At 35.8% G+C, this 22,007-nt stretch overlaps 1 protein-coding gene across 2 annotated transcripts; it reads left to right on the top strand.

The window, feature by feature from the left end:
• The first annotated feature begins 585 nt into the window (after positions 1 to 585).
• On the top strand, positions 586 to 17,869 carry LOC117330612 (proton myo-inositol cotransporter-like). 2 transcript variants are annotated; one of them, XM_033889037.1, is made up of 9 exons: positions 586 to 1,182; positions 9,188 to 9,347; positions 9,648 to 9,856; positions 10,170 to 10,281; positions 10,740 to 10,900; positions 11,978 to 12,089; positions 12,386 to 12,648; positions 14,584 to 14,736; positions 15,861 to 17,869. In XM_033889037.1, the coding sequence occupies exons 1-9, from the start codon at positions 828 to 830 to the stop codon at positions 16,055 to 16,057; spliced, it is 1,722 nt and encodes a 573-aa protein (XP_033744928.1). In that variant the 5' UTR covers positions 586 to 827; the 3' UTR covers positions 16,058 to 17,869. The 2 variants fall into 2 exon arrangements, with proteins under 2 accessions (XP_033744928.1, XP_033744927.1); XM_033889036.1 differs by lacking the exon at positions 586 to 1,182 and adding an exon at positions 5,930 to 6,548.
• Positions 17,870 to 22,007: the final 4,138 nt, after the last annotated feature.

The raw sequence follows: 22,007 nt of genomic DNA, 5'->3' as shown, positions 1-22,007 counted from the left end.
AATTGGTGATTTTTTTGTCAATTTTGTTTGTTTGCTTTTTCATTTAAAATGAAGATTTTTTTTTCAAAATCTTCTTTGTAAATACTTGTTTACACCAAATCTGTACTAAAGCAAGCCACGGAAAGGGGAGACCTTTAACAACACTGAATATATAAAGGAATGATAACATTCATCCTCGTCTTGTCATATTGTTTACATGTATTTACAGTCGTCTGATTGTTATATTGTATTTTATCTCAAAAATTTCTCGTCCAATAGGCCATATCCCTTCATGTCCTCTTTTCTTGATAAATACTGACTGGAAAGTATTTTTGTGTTTTGTTGTGTTTTTTTTTTTAGAATCGTCTTACTTATCACTTCGTTTAAGACTATCTGAATGAGGAAGTGAGCACATTCGGAACTTACATCTTACGTATAATAATTCCAATACTTGCGGTCAATGCTATGTAAACTCCTAAAGGACCACCCGAATTCCGAAGTTGTCTGCCAGCTAACCCAAATGTTCTGACGATTACAGCAATTCCTCCGATAAGGAGGGGGGCGTTCAATGATATATATAATCTTAACACTTGTATGAGCCTGTATTCAGCGTTCGGCGGCGACGTCTCCGGAGACGTGAATCAGTTTAAGCTGTATCCAATGTGCGTGTGTCCATTGGTGGAGTGATATAATCTGCTTCCGTATTTTTCTACACGAAGCATCTTTATCTTTATCAGCCTCATTGGACCTTGTTCGCATTTCTCTCTTTACAAGGAGACCCTACTTTATCTAACAGAACATACATGAAGTAAGCCTTATATAGTCCGTGCAATAATAGTCATTACACAATGGGTAAGGACGATTCCGAGGGTGCATGTAAGTTTTACGTTGTGTTTCTCACGTGCTTTGCTACAATTGGTGGTTTCTTGTTTGGTTATGACACCGGTATAGTGTCCGGAGCCCTTCTCCTGATCGGAGACGTTTTCTCCCTAACCACGGTATGGAAGGAAGCCATTGTAAGTGCCACTATTGGAGCCGCCGCCTTCTTCGCTCTGGTGGCCGGGGTTCTGACGGATGCATTCGGACGGAAAGTCGTCGTCATGTTGGCTAGTTTTGTCTTCACCATCGGAGCCGTTGTCATGGCAGTGTCCAATGATAAAGTCGTTTTACTGGTCGGCCGACTCATCGTCGGCATGGGTATTGGTAAGTGACATTTTCATGGTTTTATTTACATATTGCTGTTATAAAAAGTGGATGATTTTCACAGAGTTCAGTCATAAATGCAGCTCACTTCAGATAAAATGTCATGCCTTATTCAAATGTATCACTGTACTTTTTATGTTGGGATTTGATGATATAATAATAGCAAAATTATAAAATATAGTCGCGGCTGGATCGGGATTGGTGACTTATAAGGCGAAGGCAGTCCATCATCCATAGATAGGTGGCATTATGTATGTAAGTACTACAGTTGTTATAATCTGTTTTGTACTTACCACAAGAGATAGCAGTATTGACTGAGCGTATCCATATCGAAGTTGTTATCAGTATCGCAGTCGTCACGAGGTACATCAGGCCGACAATGGCATGTTATGTAAGGTCATCAAGTTAACTTTTGAACGAAGACTCTTTATTAATCCGCGTTTACCATAAAACATATTTTCATCAAAATAATCTGTCATATTTCCCACTGTTTAACTTCGTTAGACGATCGCGTGAATCAAGTTGAGCGTTTAGCGTTATTCTTTCATTCCTACATAACCTTAAATATTATATCAATATAGCATCATTATTGTTTAGTATGTTAAATACACAGTTGTGTGATCACATGACGTCGCAAGATGTACAGTATACGTACTATGTCCACAATTGATGTGTAGGGTTTCCCTTGGCCCCTCGTTGTACCCAATATTCGTGTCTGATCGAGGGAAAAAAAGACTGACAAGCGGTCATCTTGGATATTGTCAGTTGAAGTTTGTTACCTTAGTAGAACAAGAAGGATATTTCTCCCTTGTTCGCTAGTTATGATCATTTCATTTTAAGCCTTGTCAGTAAAAACAAAATGGCCGAATGGCGGCCATCTTGAATGTTGACAACTCAAGTTTGTTATCGCGATTTTTAGTTTTGTTTTGAATTGTTCAACGTCCTGTCAACCACTATGGTCATTAAGGACGGCCTCCCCCGTGCACGAGACGCATTCGCGTGTGTATCTTTGTGTATTTGGTGAGGCTGCAGTATATTCGTGTGTGTCTGCCTTCATGTGAAAGCGCGAAATGAACGTCAACTTTATAGTGACACTTAACTGAAGCATACTACAGACACCCAGCAAAACACATCAGTCACACTATACTGACCATGAGCGAACAAATCGTCCTACTCGCAAAATGTTGAGCGTTATGCCGAAGAGGCACTACTATTTTTGTAGATTCTGATATTCCTCAAAGGAACAAGCGCTCAGCTAAAGGCAAAAGTGAGACATTGTCAAGGGAGACATTAGGAAGAACAAAAGTGAGACATTGTCAAGGGAGACATTATGAAGATCAAAAGTGAGACATTGTCAAGGGAGTCATTAGGAAGAACAAAAGTTAGACATTGTCAAGGGAGACATTAGGAAGAACAAAAGTGAGACATTGTCAAGGGAGTCATTAGGAAGACTAAAAGTGAGACGTTGTCAAGGGAGACATTAGGAAGAACAAAAGTGAGACATTGTCAAGGGAGACATAGGGAAGACTAAAAGTGAGACGTTGTCAAGGGAGACATTAGGAAGAACAAAAGTGAGACGTTGTCAAGGGAGACAATAGGAAGAAGAAAGTCGTCTGGAAAGAACAAAAATATGATTTCAAAATTTACGATCATGACGCTCTACCTGCAGGAGGGCAGTGTTTTTTTCGTGAGAAGGATATGTCCCATACTTGATACATGTATCTGCCTTTGGAATTTTGAAAACGATCTAACCACAAAAAAAAGGCACGGCGGCAGTCAACTTGGATTTCAACACTTGGAATTTGTTATCGCTATTTCTCTAGAAATATTTGAACTATTGTTCTCAAACTAGATATGTAAGTTCCACTCGTTGCAGGTTGTCATCACAATTTCTCAGAAATTTATTGATGGATCTTTCTTAGATTTCATTAATTATGTGGGATTCCTTTGTTCCTTAATTGTGCATGCTGGATTTTAAGAATAACCGAGGACAAAAATAACCAGCATGCAACCATCTTGGATAAAAAAACGAACAATACCATAGAACAAGGAGAACAAGACCAGACATTCCGAAGTGGTAAGCGTCTTCTGCTTCATCCACGACACCCGCAGATCTAGGTAACTTATCTGGAGTAAGTCACAAGACGAGAAATAGAGTGGTGACTACAGAACTACTAAACATATCAAAAAGCATCGAACACGGATTTTTTTCCAAATGAGATCATGATGTTGACCATGTAACTTTCCTAGGGTTTTTATCAACATAAATCTCTCGAAATCTTTATTGTTAATTTCTCATCCAGCAGTCGACATCTGTCACAGAAACTGTGATAATGGGAACAAGGCCTTGAATACCGAATCAACTGGGGCATGTTAACACTTTAGATAGGGAAAGCAGGGATGTTACTGTCTAGAAATGGAAAATTAACAAGTGAGAAATTGAAATCATCACGCTTATTATTCATAGCGTAATTGTAATCTATCCCTGCTGGTTACGTTTTTAAGTAAAGATGACTAAGTGACCGAGATTGAAGCACATGCACTCGCCTTGCCTGTCAATACACCTTATATACACAGTAAATCCGATCGGCATGGCCAAAGAACTTCTTGTTGTTTGAAGATAACGAATCAACATTATAGCAATATACACTTTAGATGGAATTAAGGCCTTTGCAAGCTTACTGTTACCTGTTCTGATAAGCTCTTCAACGTAATCAGTCCCTGATCTGTTTCGCGGTTATCAATTTTAGCGGATTTAATACTACCGCGAAAGTGAAAAAGCTCAAACATCCGTACATTTACAGCATTGGCACCGAGAAGAATGATTTAACATCCAATCTGACGAAGCAAATTACCATCGACTTAACGAAATAAATATGTCGAAAGGGCGTATCGCTAATACAATCCCCAACAACAGCAGTATGCTGCAGATATATATGTCGTCTGGTGTGGGTGAAGACCAACGTTTCTGATCAATTGGGCAGGTTTACACTCGTCTTATAGGGTTCTATCCGCTAATCTTTAAGCTAACTCCTGCAAGTCTTATCTGACGTCAAAACATTTATTCATACGTGATATTGGCACAGATATAGTCCCGCAGACCAGTAACATTTCAAATTCGAATTCTGTATTTGCTATGAGCTTACCTCTTTAACTAGTCATGTCGTAAATGCTATTTCAGATAGACAACGTTTGGGTGACGGGTTATTAACTTCTTAAAGTCCCTATCCTGTTGCTGGAACATTTTTCGTTGTTTTTAATATAAGAATACTGCTTAAGCAAATGAATATAGAACCATATATATAGATTACCGAGATAACAGTTCAAAGGGCACAAATCCCCAAATACACAATAAGGGACGAGTACAATTTGTAGTTTATTATATTCATGGGAAATGACCCATATAAATAAGATTGCTTCCAACAAATGCCAATGACAATATCAGTTCAAATCTTCACTGAAAGGGCACATGTTGCCACAATTGTTGATAGAACATAATTAGGACAACAAAATTTCAAATTTCTCCCCAAAAGCTATTTGAGGGTCAAACAAAATATCCTGAAAATTTTTCAGTTGAATATCTTATAAGTTTCCCGCAGACTACCGAGGGACGATTGACTTGTGGTAGAACAAATAAAGAATACACAGGCAGGCCCATTTAGACGTGCATTCGCCTATATAGCGAATACTGCCGACGGAAAAAACAAATCTGGTTTTCGAGAGATGTAAGGTTGATGAAGACCGCGATGAAGTTTAAAGGTAGACAACAATAATATTACATTTGCTCGTGCGATATGAAGTCAGTTTGGTTTGGTTTGGTTTATTTTGTTTAACGTCCTATTAACAGCTAAGGTCATTTAAGGACGGCCTCCCGTGCGTTGGACATGCATGCGTGTGGTGAATGCATATGTTTGTTTTGGGAGGCTGCGGTATGTTCGTGTTAAGTCTCCTTGTGATAGGCCGGAACTTTTGCCATATGAAGTCAGACATATGTTGATATGCCTTAGCTGGTACTTTCCTTTTCGACACCCTGATTCTTATTTTTGCGGACCTGACACAACCTAAGTTTTACCTAGACTTACGTGGAATGTATCCCGATTGATCACCGTCCCCGAACATCGAACGTTTCCCTAATCTCCATGTAAATCCGCAGATATACTTTTATATTTCCCGCGCTTTCTGGATTTTGCATATCCTGTTTTGACGAGCACTCCTTATATATAATTAGTGGAGGGCAAAGATAGCACTATACGACCTTTTAACATATGACACATATGTGTGCAACATTAAATATTTTTGTGTGTAATGCTATGAATGTGTAAAACACAGTTTAGAATATTTCAAGGCAATATTGATATTTGATGTACTGTCCATGAAAACAAGATGTTACAGCCGGGTACGCTGACGGACACCAGTACTTCATCTGCTTATGACGTTTTCGACAAAACATTTATTCAATCAATATATATCAAAGCAGTATAATATATTAATGTGGTCCGCACATATACACGTAACAGATGTTTACAATCATTCTACCTGGGCTGAATACACATGTGTATAAGCGCGGAAATCTTACCTGTTGTATAAATGATAACTCGTCAAGCATCGTCGCGTTAAAAAGTTATGAATATATGTGTGAACTTCTAAGCGTGTAGAAAAACTGACTTCATGATTTTAAAGTCTTACCTAGGAGTCTAAATATAGCGACATTTGTAACTCATATACTGTCAATATATAACCGATGGTCCGTGACATTGTCGGGTTGTGTAAGGACACTGTGCACCACGATCGCGGAATAACCGATATATTTGACAACCCCGGTGTGTGGTGTAGTATAAACAAACTATAATACACATAGTCCAAGGCATGTGTACATTACAGCCGAGATAAGTGTCAACATGACAGTGAACTATGTTCATGCAGTATGGACACTGCAATGTTTCATAAGGTAAAATGCACAATTTAGGGACCACACGAAGAAAACATTGGAATGAAGGAAACGGAAGACAGGCTATTGATTCTCGGAGACAAGGCGCCACGTCAGTTCTTTGTGGTCTACTTGACATGTGTCGCCACCGTCGGCGGTTTCCTGTTTGGGTATGACACCGGTATCATTTCCGGTTCCATGCTTCTGATTCGAGACATTTACTCCCTGTCAACGTTATGGCAACAACTGATTGTAAGCGGTACCATAGTGACAGCGTCCGTCTTTTCCCTGGTAGCCGGGGTGGTGACGGACAAATATGGTCGGAAGTTCGCCATTCTTTGGTCATGTGTGATGTTCACGTTGGGGGCGGCGGTGATGGGGACAGCACCGGATAAGGAAATGCTATTCGTGGGAAGGTTGATTGTTGGGGTAGGCATAGGTGAGTTTAATGTGCTGCCAGTTTATACATTCAAGGTCGACCAGACAGATGTACAGTTTATTGTTTTACCACATAAAAGCGATATGTCTGCACGCCATGTTTTTTTAACTATCCGATCTTCCGTGACGTCATGCGCGTCATCATGAAAACATCTTAATGTCAAAATTGAAATACAGCAATAGTCGACCAATGAAAAACGAGCTTGTTCCTTGGTGGAATTATCTTGACCAAAGATCAAAGGTCGAGGGTCAAAGAAAAACAGTTAATGTCAAGTGCCAAATACTATGTCATCATGGAATCTAATTTAAATTAGGTCATAATACATTAGAAAAAAAATTAATGATCATACTAATGTCAGAATCATGAATTATCACTAACACAGTAGTTGTTGAATTTCATACCGGTGACATTACAATTTTCCAATTAATAATTCTTTAATTGTATGTACATCTTCAAACGTCATTAACTGTATAATAGTATAATACCAATGAAAATATTTATAATTTTCTCTCATTATTAAGTACATGTAGTTGATAGTGACGATCGTATGCATTGCTTGACAATGTTCACCAGCATGTTGACTGAATGTTAAATTAGACAAATATTTTAAGATGGAATTTTATTTTAGTATATAATTCAAGTTAGTTTGAATTAACTTGATCTGTAAATATCTGCCCGTGCGTTGAGCTCCAAACGTTTTCACATTTTAACTTTCTCGTGTTGGGTATTGAACATACCCATAAAATATTTGCAAGGCACCATGCATGTTGGCCCGAGTTTCCTCTGGCCCTGACACCATGTCTGGTGTATACATGGTGTCAGGGCCGGAGGAAACTCGGGCTACATATGCATGTGTATTCTGGTCCTGGAACAACTACATGACAAATATTTGCAGACGAAAATACTTTGCAACATGATTAAGTCAATAGCTGGTTACCAGAGTAATGAAATACTGACGAGACAAAACGACTTGTCATTGTGCCAGCTCTAGAGACAGCGAATTGTAAGAAAAATTACTCGGGACGTAACAAAGCATATCCTGGGTATTATTATATTCTTAACCCAGGCATGGCGTCATTTCTAGACAACAGCTGACAAAATATGAACAGCCACTTGAACACTTGTGGCAGTAACGCACAGCTCATAAAATCGTCTCTATGGACAGTAATTGTTTTCACAGACGCAAGTAAATTTGTCTTGAGGTTTGTAGACGGTTGGCTGATTATGTCGACGTGAACGTTTTGCAAAACACTGGACATGAAATTATGGAATGTGAAGAAGTGATCATTCAGCATCATAAAATTTCTCACCATGTGCGAATGTGAAATTGTACAGTAGAGAGTACAATTAGTGCACGTTTCGTATTAACAGGTAATCTTTGAAATACTATTGAGTATTTAGAGATACATTTGATCGTTGTCTTCAGAGCATACATACCAACTGAACAAATACAACAAAGGATGCCGACATTATAACACAACCATAATTCAACCCAGACGTTACGGCAGAGTAATATAAGCGTCTTCTGTTTCATCGACGACACCCGCCAGACAGATCTAGGTCACGGCGACACCCGCCATACAGATCTAGGTCACGACGACACCCGCCATACAGATCTAGGTCACGACGACACCCGCCATACAGATCTAGGTCACGACGACACCCGCCATCAAAAACATCAAACACGTCTGACTTACTATCGCATAAGGAATATTTCCAAATGAGATTATGATGTCAACCATGAAACTTTCCCGCGGTTTTCATCAACATGATCTTTCGAAACCTTAAGTTTGTTTTTTTCCCATCGGTAGTCTTAGTTGACATCTGTCTCGAAAATCGTGATAAAGGGAACAGATCCTTATAAATATCGAATTAACTAAGACAAATAAACACCGTAGGGAGAGGGTGCAGGGATGTTGCTATCAAGAAAGGGAAAATTAACAAGTGAGAAATTACAATCACCACGCTTATTATACAAACTTTGTTGTATAGTGTCCCTGTTGTTTACGTTGTAATTAAAGGTCGAGGTAGGTGGGAGATGTTAAATGAGTTTTCAGTGTCCTTGAATCCGAGTTCTACATGGTGTATCCGATCGTGTTATAAATTACGTTTGTATCATTTGTTATATTGTATCTATATAACAATGTATAACAAGAAATATCTCAAAAAAAGATAAACGATATAGTTTTAATGCTGGTAGTTATAATGTAAAACAGCTGGTGAAATAAATTCACGAACTAATGCGTTTCAGCACGGATAACAAAATCATATAAATTTGAATCATTTTTGGTAAGACTGCATTTGAATCAGGAATATAATTTTATTGATGTGTCATTTGAAAAGATACATCCACTTATTCAGCTTGCATTAATCTTAACTTTGTTTCGTTTTTAACTGCATATCTACATTTTGCATTTACCGCTACATTGACCAATCACGTACTTCATCTTGACCAGTAACGCCACCTGTCGCGTCATATCCGGGGCCAAAAGAATATTATACGGCTATGCCGAAAAATGTTACTGTAGATTATGATGTACAATGTATTGCAATAAACATGTTACACTGTATTACACTGTAATACATCTCGTTATATAATCGTGTATTCATACTCTATAATACTATTTCTATCGTTACAGGGTTCGCGTCTATGTCCGTCCCTGTTTACGTAGCTGAAGCGGCCCCTCCCACCATTCGAGGAGCCCTCGTCACACTTAACCAACTCTTCATCACTATTGGCATTCTCGTCTCCAGTGTCGTTGCCGGGGCTTTTAGTACTGACAAGGAAAACGGTTGGAGGTAATCATATGTCATTTAGTAGCCCGAGTTTCCTATGGCCCTGGTACCATGTCTGGTGTAGGGCCCCTACGTTTTACGCTAGCAGATTTCATATTGCTACGAAGCAGGTAGATCATAAAATAAAGGTACGGACTAGCGCAGCATGTTATGTTGGCTGCAAAGCTTTCATGCAAAACGTTCTTCAATATTCACCTTTCAAAAGTAAACATCTGTGTAAGCAAGATTAAAATAAAAATGGATTGTAGCCGATACATAGGTTTGATTTCCAGATTAATTTAACATGATCTTTAATTTACACAGGTATATGCTTGGCTTGGCTGGCATTCCTAGTATCATCCAGTTTATAGGGTTCTTCTTCTTGCCGGAGAGTCCTCGTTGGTTGATGGCCAAAGGACGCGAAGAAGACGCTAGAAAAGCTTTACAGAAAATCAGAGAAACAGAGGATGTGGACACAGAATTTAACCAGATCAAGGAATCCGTGGAAGACGAGAGCTCACAACAACAGGGAAGTGAGTATATTGACGAGATGAGGCAGTTGTCGTATTATAGAAAATATACGTGTCTTCCTCTCACATTAAAGGTAAAAATAAAACGTAGTATGTTATAAGTCATTCATATTTGGAGTGTTAGGGTCTCGCTGCGAGTTGTTCCAGTCCACTTGGGAATAAAATGACACCGTCATGTCATATTATTGACCTTGAACTTTGCCAAGAAAAGTCACTCAACAGAACTTACGACACAGGGATCGGAAAGGGTTGTACCAAAGACACTTAGCTGAATTTCGGATGCTTGTTAATGGTATATGTTTCCATCAAATTTCAGATGCTTGTGCGACGTTAAGTTTGATGTTCAAGACTCAGCCAGTTCGTCGAGCCCTGGCTATAGGGTGTCTACTACAGTTCTTCCAACAGCTTTGCGGCATCAACACCGTCATGTAAGCAACATTGACTTAATGATCTGTTGGATATGTATATTGATGTGATAAGTTTGTTGCCAATTAGGCAATAACTAGCAAATTCAACAGTTGATGACCTAAACACTGTAGGTAGAGTTGTAGTTATGCTTACCACCGGGACGTTTAACTTTACGTTCGACCATAACGTTTAGAAATAGCTATAACGTTTGCATTGTGTTGTGATAGCCTTCATGAATCGTACATACCTTAATCTGACAAAAATGAAAGGTTTGGTTTCTCTGTGTGATGTTAGTGTGCTCTCAAATGTTTGTAAGTTTGTTGAAAGGCTTGAAAAAATTATAAAGAGCGTATGATATTTGTTGTGTTCCGCCATGTATACAATTTGCTGTTTATGTTTGACCTCTTGTAACACACGTGTGTGTCTGAGTGATCAATAAAATCTGAAATCTAAATATGATCTTTGTATCTCTCTACAGATATTACAGCGCCAGTATCCTCCGAATGGCCGGTTTCCCTTCCCAGCAGGCCATCTGGCTGGTTTGTGTTCCGAATGCCGTCAACATGCTCTGTACTTTTATAGGGATCTACTTGGTGGAGAAATCTGGTCGAAAATTATTAACTCTTATAAGCTTTGTTGGTAAGACCCCATATGTTATTCAATCCAACTATCTGATACTTTCTATGTAAAATTGCTTTCGTGTAGACAAACGCAAACGATTGCACAGAATTTACAATGAAAAGTGAACCGAACATGTATGTACCTGCATCAATATAGATAAAACATTGTAATTGTTTTTTGAGTTATATTCCACGATGTATTTTATGCGAATATAGAACTCCGTTCCTTTATGATGAAATAGAACGAATTCCTTGTTTTCTATGTTCATATTTGGTCAACTGAAAATCTTGAAATCACTTTATCATGTAAGCTAAAATAGATTATGTCGTAACATCTTCTGTGGATAGCAATGAATACATTGTATTTGAGATACACTAGCTGAACATTTTGGATGAAAACTAGCATTGAACTGCTTTCAGTTGGCAGTTATGGGCTGATAATGCCAACTGGACAAAGGCAAATTTAACATGAAGCACTATTTATTAAATTTGTGGACTGTTATTATCATTCCATAACTACCAACTGCAAGTAGTTTAATACTGTTTATTACCACCGGCGATTAAAAAAAAACCTATAATTAACGCTATTCAAGTTTCCCCGCCATTCCCGACTGTGCTCTACCATGTTGTTCCGCATTAAAAATAGAGCGTAAGATGATTAAAAAACGGACAAGAATAACCAATGTAATACAAATATTAAATGTAAATTACCATAATAGAAATACAAAATATAAACTTTCCGTTTATTGTTTTCAAAAGGAAAATGTATATTTAATACTTTTTCCCCACAATTGCGATGTGCTTCACTTGACCCATTATTAATGCGCCGGCTGGCAGTTTATGAGATGGTAATGCTGAACTCCTGTTGGTAAGGTTATATAGTGACAATGTCGTAGAGTGGTAGCTATTAAGGTGTATAGTCCACACGTCTAGCAGTTATGTAGGGTTTTGGTTTGATTTTATATTATTCAATGTCCTACCAACAGCTAAAGTCATTTAAAGTAGGGCAGTTGGTATTATATTTTAGTTTTTTACCGGGCGTTATTATAGCTCTGATATTGAAGGTGGGTGTTTTCATTTCCTAGTTTCTTTCCAGGCGTCATTATAGCATTGATAGTGCTAGCTGTTGGCTTCCAACTCTCGGTAAAACATTCTCCGGACATATTTATGACAGAACCGTCCAACGACACAAAATGCATTGCATTTTCGTAAGTATATGTTTATATTCATAAACCGTCCTTACATATACACTGTACATATAATACCAAATCTATATACAATTGTAATTCTCTTTTGTTTAACTAGACATGTCCTCTGGTTTTGTATGCTGAAAATTAACATTATCCCCACAATTATGTGGAAATCCAAATGGAAGACACACCAATCATAATTTACCTACAGTGATACTACGGTACAGTAAGACCCCAAAGATACTGGTCCTAAATTTTATACAGGATATCGACGTGTGACATGATACTGCAATTAATTCCTTTTAAATTTACAGAGTATGCAATGACTGTATCACGGATTCTGATTGTGGGTACTGCTTTGAAAAGGGCAACATGTCCAGCGGGTCATGCCTGCCCACTATGGAAAAGCATACCGAACGGTACGCCAATCCGGAATTCAATTCATCGTTCCGATGTGACGAGGCAAATTATAATATGGACTCCCCGAAGTACACGTGGGCCGATAACTTCTGTCCTACTGATTATTCGTGGATGGCTATCCTTGGTCTTGCTCTTTTCGTCATCGGATTCGCCCCAGGTGAAAAAATCAACTGCTCAAATAAAATAAATAAATAAATAAATAAATTGATTCCAGTTCCTTAGATACGTCATGGAAGCTGAGCCAATGATTTTATCGCACACAAAAACGATACAATAATTACTTATAACTGTTATGTAAATGGCATGCCATAAAGATGTCCTCGATACTCCTGTGGTGTGGTCGTAGCCCCGGAGTATTATTGTGAAGAGAGCGTGTATTATCATAACCCCTGGAGTATCGAGGATGTAAATATTTCAGGATCGTGGTTGTGACAGATTTTAACTCTTCTAAACCTTCTGTTGTTTTTCCGTATCATTTCATTTTCAGAATTTTGGTTTTAACGGGATCCAGGGCTTTATCAGGGGCTTTTGGGAAATGGACCCTGGGGTCAAATTGGGAAAAATTGATCGACAAAACAGCTGTTTTGGGAAATTTGGACAAATGCCATTGTATCAACTAAACACATCATTTCTTGTCTGCATATATTTATAATATGGTAGCTAGGGTTTATAAGTAATGTATAAGTATCATATAACTCTTTTATATAATTTTTTTTTAAACAGAAGATCATTCTGCTCCAACTATTTTCAGGGTAGATATTTGAAGTAGGAGGGTGGTTTACATAATACTTTGGAACTTTAATCAGAAAAAAAGTTCTTGAGACAACTTTTACATATTGATTATTTTATTTAATATTTTAAACAAAAAATCAACCTAATTTACCAACATTGTCTATGATTATTAAAATATTATTCTATGAATACATTGGAAATCAATTATCAAGTGAAAACTGGCCACCATTAAGTATATCATTGGCCAAATGTGGAACAATTACAACATGTATTGTACAAAAAGTCAAAAATTCCTTTAGTTGGTTGTTCTGATAGATTGATTATTCAGACAGAACACAGGAAGTACAGTCAACCAATTGTGACATTAATCATTAGAGCAGTATTTGTCTGTCCTTCTTATTTCGGAATCTAACAAAAAGTTCTTCAAGAGTGTCATCAGGTGTTTGTCTTTCCACTGTTTCGTCCACTGTTTGTTTTTAAAAGAAACAACTTATCTTTTTATTGTCCTTTTCGTCAGATTTTCTTTTTTTTTAGCGTAATACTTGCTGTTGTGAGACATGATGCGATGAAACTCGCGATCTATCAAACGCTTGTAAACACCTGTTGCCGAGACCGCATTACATAAAACGTCAAAATGACTATGAATTTGGAACTCTCCAAATGAAGTTCCACGTGTCACGGAACGAGGGGTCCCGAGTGACACACGCTTGGGGTTAGACTACAGTAGTTCCACTCATCATATTTATTTTCTCGACATGCTCAACACAGTAATCAGAAAGAATTTTTTGTTTCAACACAATTTATTTGTTCATACATTTGAATTGGGAATTTTCAAGTAGAAAATTGGGAAAAATCACACTTTTTTGTCATTGGGAATGGGTCCGTTAAACGGACCCAAATAGATGGGTGATAAAGCCCTGGGATCGGACAACATTTTTGACACTTGGACATATATATATAACGATGAATTTCGTAGCTTTGACCATATGTTTGTTACAGTAAGTTATATATAAACCATGAATTCCGTGGCTTTGACCATGTGTAACAAGACGTTATGTGTAAACCATGAATTCCGTAGCTTTGACCATGTGTATGTTATAGAGCGTTCTATATAAACCATGAATTCCGTAGCTTTGACCATGTGTATATTATAGAGCGTTCTATATAAACCATGAATTCCGTAGCTTTGACCATGTGTATGTTATAGAGCGTTCTATATAAACCATGAATTCCATAGCATTGACCATGTGTATGTTATAGAGCGTTCTATATAAACCATGAATTCCGTACATTTGACCATGTGTATGTTATAGAGCGTTCTATATAAACCTTCCTAGTGTTTACGTTTGGTTTGTTATAGGACTTGGACCTATGCCTTGGACTATTAACTCCGAAATCTACCCCACATGGGCCAGGAGTACTGGCACATCACTCGCCACCGCTGTCAACTGGATCGCCAATCTCATTGTGTCGATGACGTTCCTCTCGCTCCTGGAAGCCATCACTACATACGGTAATATATTTCGCTTACTGAAAAGGAACATATGTTTGACAAGAGAAATTTTCACTATCCGAATCTAAAATAGTCGATGATTTATATTTCTTTGGCTTTACCAAAGTTAAAATCGAAAAGGATTACCTTTCTGGGAAATAATGAAATTCCTCTGAAGTTGCTCTATAATAATCTATATAATTGTTTTAATTGTGTCTATTTTTGGTAATTTTAGTCCATCCTCGAATGAAAAAACGGAATCGCTTAAAAATAACATTATTTACAGCTACACACTTGTGACGTCACTGCTGGGTAGCGAATGAAATTTGTGTACAGGTGTAAATCTCAGCAAAATAGCACATATCTCGAAAACGATAGATATTTTACAAAACATCTTCAAAGTTCTTTATTTTATAACTTCATCTAACAATAAACAACCGTAACAAAAACCATTCAGGGTACTTTAATTTGATAAATTTCAAACTTGAACAATCTCGTTACCTCCATTAGCTAGCCAATCCTAAATTTCCCGGTTCCCAAATGATTTGATTAATTGAAATACGGACTAACTACTTACAAAGCAAAGTCCAAAATAACACTATTTACCGTCATCATTCAGCTCGCGATAGTTTTGTTGTATCCTCGATACTCCGGGGACTAAGTTCACTTTCGGTCTTTACACCCCTTGAATATGCCATGGTAAAATCGAAGGCTTATTTACCGCCATCTTTTGGATGAAAAAGACTTGTTGATGCATTCATGTACACCAAACGAATATCGAGGTCGCCATACCGTTAAATCGACTTGTTTTGAAGTTGACCGTCACTCACTGTCAACTGACACCGGTTTAGAGATTGGTCAGGGGTTTCCCCCTGACACCAATGTAATTAAAGAGCTTGTTGTTAGTAAATACATATTCCAATGGTGCAGAGAACGAAAGAGAACGTAACCCTTACAATATCAAGTAGCACACCTTCGCTAGCCAAAGCTTCTGATTGAGTTTTCACTCAACATTCGTGGAGTGTAACGCCGTGGAGTGTAACGCAATCACATGCCTTGGCTGGCGAAGATGCAAGAAACATTATTCAGCTGTTACTTGACTATGAAATATTATCGATAACTAATAATATATTTTCACTCCTCAGGTACATTCTTCTTGTTTGCCGGTATATCTCTGATAGGACTCATCACTATTGCCGCTATACTTCCGGAAACCAAGAACAAGACTCTGGAGGAAGTACAGGAACTCTTCATGTCGAAGGAGTATAAATCACAGCAACACACGCCTGGACAGTACGCAACGGATAACATGGCGTTCGAGGAAAAGGGTTCTAAACTGTAACGTTATATTAGTTGGAGATCATCTAGATCATATAGGGGAACAGGTGGTGTCCGAGAGTCTGAAAAGGAGGAAGAAATGATACTTTACAGTTAACAAAGGTTTACCGATAGATTCCATGACTCAATGTCGATTTACATTTACCCTACTCTTCTTCATCTGGTATGAAATGAAGCCGATGAAGTAAAAACATGGATGAAATCCTGTTCCCGTATCATCCGACTTTAGAGAATGGTTAAAATGAGTTATTCTTAAATGATCTTTCAGATCAGTAACAACCATGCTGAGGAAAAAAACTGTAACACTTAAGGGAGGGAAAAAACAAGTTCCAAATGCATTTTGTCATCGCTTAGATACGGTGATAAAATTATTGACACTTTTTAATTAAATTCAATTGCAATGGTATATGTATAAATTTCATTTCAAAATATTTTATGAAATCGAATGATTTATCCGGGAACTGGGCAACAAGCATATACAAGCCCTGTCTCTGGATAAATTTGAGTTATCTTGATCACGGGATAGAAAATTAAGATAAATAATTATGTAAGGTTTGGAAATAGCTGTGCAGTCTCAAACTGAACAATATTGTAGTGATCTCTTGGCAATGCATATCTATAGAAGTAAATATGATGAAGAATTGTATGTACGCATATTATGTGTTTAAACGTGTACTAGTCATTGCATTATACATTTATGTCCCAATATCGTCTGATCTGTTGATAAAAAAATAATAACATATCATTATATGTTTGAGGGGTCAAATCATTGTGGTCATTTAAAAGACATTTTATCGTTAGAGCGATTAGCACAGTCATCAATACCCATTTTACTACTTCAACGACAATAAAGTCATTTTTACAATTCGACTCTTTTTTTCATTTTTGCATTTTAGATAAATCGTAACTATGTAGCTAGCACTAGATTAAACGTTTTACCGGTAAAACAAAATAACAGAACATTTGTTTCAATATCTTGTTTCTAAAAAGATTAAATTAAAAAAAAAAGATTTGGTTATACTGGACGGAGTTTATTGACTTTATAATGCGGCCGCACGTGATTTTGTACCGAAAAATCATGTTTTGTATTCAAAGATTAATTTCTAAATGACAAATGTATTAACGATCGATTTGTTTCTTTTTATATTGTATGTTGCTGAGTATTGATATTTGAAGCAAATAAAACAAAGACTAGAATAGAATTGTTTTATGGTACTGTTCTGCCATCGCTCTATACTGTATCTATAAAGAAGAGAGATTAACGTTGTCGCATTTGACTGAAGAGCCCCAAAAGGACGAATCAGATGGTATAATTCTATATGATAAAATCTCTTTAAAGGTGCTATTTGATTTTTGTCTTGTGTACAATACTTTGGAGCTTTTCCAACTTCCTTCCACTTTCAATATAACAAAAAGAGTCATTATAGGATTTCTTTTTCATAAGAACAGGTTTCCTGGCTAGGAGTATATCTCTGTCCTAAAGGTTTTAAGCTTATCAGTCATGATCTTTGAATTAATAATTACTGGGAATAATTTCAAAACTAGCACCGGAAGAACAAGCAACCTAAAATGCCGATGAATTTGGAGGAGATACACTAATTTAAAAGGAAAATGATTTACGAAAAGCTGTATACAGAAGATTGGGGAGACACTAATTTACTGGAGTTAATTAATTAGCTACTGATGTCATGACTCTTCATCAGCTATGTCATTTTGTTCAGAAACATTGCTATATAGACATCAATATTGTCATGTTATTTTATATGAAAAATATATGTTTACATAAACGTTGTGTATATTAAAATGAAGAACTGAACATGCCTTTTGTTTGTTATTCATGATTTCTTTTCTGAAACCAAACACAGGTTTCAAAAATATATAAAATAAATCAATATAACATATTATAACTAATCTTTTCTTCTTTACTTTTTAAATTTTGTATCGTCTGTTACATGTAAGACAGGTTTCAGGACATTAAAAATTAACAAATCACTTTCGTAATTAATTTGATTTAATTGGTGATATCCTGCCATGATGGCTAGGTTTCTTAGTGCAAATTCAAACTTCATCGTGTTAAGAGCCTTTGAATGGCTAAAGTTCCCTGAACTGGTAAATGGACATACTTTATGTCGATATATCCTGTCCTGGAATTTTAAGATATTCAAAATGATTCATGATACATTCAATCTAGCATTTTACATATTGTTTTCAAAACTTACACATAGTTTGATAAATTCATAGCATCCAGGTGTCAATAGAAACGTAAAAACATTTTTTATGCAGCGGAACATCGATATGCAACGATTTGGGAATTGTTAAAAAAAAACATTTAAAAAGGTTAATTCGAAAATAGACAGATCTATGCTATGAGCTAAAATGTTTAAAGTTCTTATATACGTATTTGATATGGCAAGCCAAGTTGTCATTTATTCAGTATGAGTAATGCTGATCCAGTACTTAACCAAATAATGAAATTTGGAATTTAATATATTATTCTATTGATATGGTAGCTAATTATAAACCTGACAATGTTTTAATTACAGGTGATTTTAATGAAAATCAGTTAGCTACTAATTCGCATCATATCAGTGACATAATGTATCGATATAATTTCATTTAATTTGTTTACGAGCCTACTCATTTTACAGAACACTCTTCCTCTCCTTTAGATATATTTATGACAAATGATATAAATGTTATAAAGGAAGTTTTTGTGGGCGAATCCTTCTTACCAGCTAAGACTAGATATCACTGTCCTATTTACACTTTTTTTTAGATATTGGTCTTAATACTTTTAATATGAGTATCGAAAGGCATATTTGGTTATATAAGAATGATGATTATAAAATGTTTTGAGATAGATTGAATGATATAGACTGGATTAATCCACTTGAAAACTTAACAATTGATGCATTCGCTGGGTTTTTTAATTCCACAATTTAGAACACTGCAAAAGGATGTATTCCTAATAAAACTGTAACAATAAGGCAAAATGAACCACTATGGATGCATAATGAAGTTAGAACATTAATAAGGGTTCGGAAACGATTACATCGGAAAGCTAAAAGTACACAAAATCCATATCATTGGCTACAATTTAGACAGGCAGGAAATAAATGTATTGATGCTTTTAGGAGAGCAAAAAATGAACATATTTTAAAGTTAACCCGTAAGATAAAATGTATGTCTACATCGACACGAGACTGGTGGAAATTGATTAACACTTTTACAATTTTTCTCAGCCAAAACATCTCATATACCAACGCTGATACATACTAATATATACAATGGAGATAATAAAGAAAAGGCAGACCTTTTTAATAACTACTTTATTAGTCAATCTACTATTGATGACTCTAATATAACACTACCCTGTAATGTAAATACCCCTGATAAAAAAACTCGAAAATATTAATATTACGGAACAAAATGTTGAAGATGCAATCAATATGTTAGATATTTCCAAAGCTTCTGGTCCAGATAAAATGATTCCAAGAATAGTTAAGGCAGCAAGGACACAGTCTGTTATTTCAATTCTAGCCAAATTATTTAACAAGTCCATCGACTGTAGTATATATCCCTCTTTATGGAAAATAGAGAATGTTACACCAGTTTTTAAGAAAGGCGATAAAACTACTGTTTCAAATTAAAGACCCATATCTTTGATAAGTATTGTTGGCAAACTAATGGAAAGGCGTATTTTTAAACACGTTTACAATTTTTTTAGAGATACAATTTTTTTTGGCAAATTGTCAATCAGGCTTCACACCAGGGGAGTCTGCAACAAATCAATTGTTAGACATTTCAAATGATATTGGGAGGCTTTAGACGCGGGTAAAGAAATTATTGCTGTATTTTGTGATATAAGTAAAGCCTTTGATCATGTTTGGCACAGGGGTCTTATACATAAAATGAAAGAATCGGACATATCTTGGAAATTACTAGCTTGGTGCGAAAATTATTTATCTGGCAGAAGTCAAAGGGTTGTAATAAATGGTCTTTCCTCGGAAACTCAAAATATCAAAGCAGGTGTACCTCAAGGTTCAATCTTAGGACCTCTTTTCTTCCTCGTATACATAAATGATATAGTGAATGACATAAATTGTAAAATAAAATTATTTGCTGATGATACCATACCGCCTTTAGTCAAATTCAATCTCGATAAGACATAATCGTTATTAATTAGCAAGAAAACTACCAGGAATCTATTATCCTATTACCATGAACAATATAAATGTAACTAGTGTAAAATCTCATAAACACTTAGGGGTATTAATATCTGACGATGGTACATGGCATAATCATGTTGATTATATATTGAAAAAAGTATCACCAAGACTTGCAGTATTAAGAAATTTAAAAAACTAAAAGAAGACACTTCCACTTCAAAGTAACAAACGTAGCTAAGGATATTTGTTTTCAAACATGATATACCTATAAAAACTGGATTGTATATACTATTTTGTAAAAGTCCCTTATGACTTTTCATTTGTCTTTTCTGTATATATATAGATATGACTATTAGTTCAGATTTTGTAATTTGTTTACATCAATTTTTTTTCCGAGTATACAGTTGAATTAAGCCTAACATACAGTGCATAACACAAGAGTATAAGGATTGCACATATACTTTAATAATATAAATACTGTAGCATGTATAGCTTTACTGTAACGCTTAGTATATACTGTTAGATATTCTTTGGTTTATACATAAACAGAATTCAGGATTTTTTTTTTTTTTTTTTTCAAGCATAATAAATTTAATTGTTTTAGTGTTCACTGTTTAATAGCCAAATCCCATAAAATGCTGAACAATGGCATATTTCATATTTTGTTTAGTTTCCTTTCACTTTTTTTCCTTTTTTTTCAGTCAGTATGGAAAACATTTCCTTCTCTCTCTGCTTTTCTTTCTATCTCTTTTTACCTTTCTCCTTGATCTGTACTCTATTCCTTCGTCATTTCTCTCGAGATTTCTCTTCAGACAAAGTATCGCGATCGGTATTAATACAATTAATAAGCTACCCTGGTAAAATCTTGAAATTATTTGACAATACTTAGGTAGATATCTTAATATATATAAAGAATAACAGAATAATCTTTAAATGTCTGAACACTTAACAATTGCTTCAGTTAATTGCCAGGGCCTTGGAGACTTTAAAAAAAGAAAGGATGTTTTTATGTATATTAGAGAGAGAAAATATAATATATATTGTCTGCAGGATACACACTTTACATCAAAACTAGAAAATAGGATTAGAACTGAATGGGGATATGAATGTAAATTTAGTAACAATAACTCAAACTCCAGAGGGGTAGCAATATTATTTAATAACAATTTTTCTTACACTATTCATCATACTACATGGGATCCAAATGGTAATTTTATTGTTTTGGACTTAACGATACAAGAGAACAGACTTACTTTAATAACTTGTTATGGTCCAAATACTGATAATCCAAGTTTTTATTCAGAAATAGATGAAATATTATTAAATTATAACAATGAAAAGAATATTCTTTGTGGAGACTTTAATTTGGTTTTAAATCCATTAATAGACACTTATAATTACAAACATATTAATAATCCAAATGCAAGAGATAAATTACTTGATATTATAAATGAATGTGATTTAGTTGATTCGTATAGAGAATTTCACCCAGATACAAAAAGATTTACAAGGAGACGAAAAAATCCTACAAAACAAGCTAGACTAGATTTTTTTCTAACCTCAAGGAATGTCCTATCAAATATATTAAATTGTACTGTTGAATCAAGTTATAAGTCCGACCACTCCATGATTACATTAAAAATAAAATTTCAAGAATTCAAAAGGGGTAAAAGTCTATGGAATTTCAACAATACTTTATTAAACGATATTGAGTATGTACAAACAGTCAAGAAAGTAATAAAAGATGTAAAGAAACAGTATGCAGTGCCAATCTATGATATAAAT

This window comes from Pecten maximus, chromosome 7 (genome assembly GCF_902652985.1).
Source record: "Pecten maximus chromosome 7, xPecMax1.1, whole genome shotgun sequence".
Taxonomy (NCBI): domain Eukaryota; kingdom Metazoa; phylum Mollusca; class Bivalvia; order Pectinida; family Pectinidae; genus Pecten; species Pecten maximus.
The sequence above is the reverse complement of the archived record's forward strand: the minus strand, read 5'-3'. Positions and strand labels throughout refer to the sequence as shown.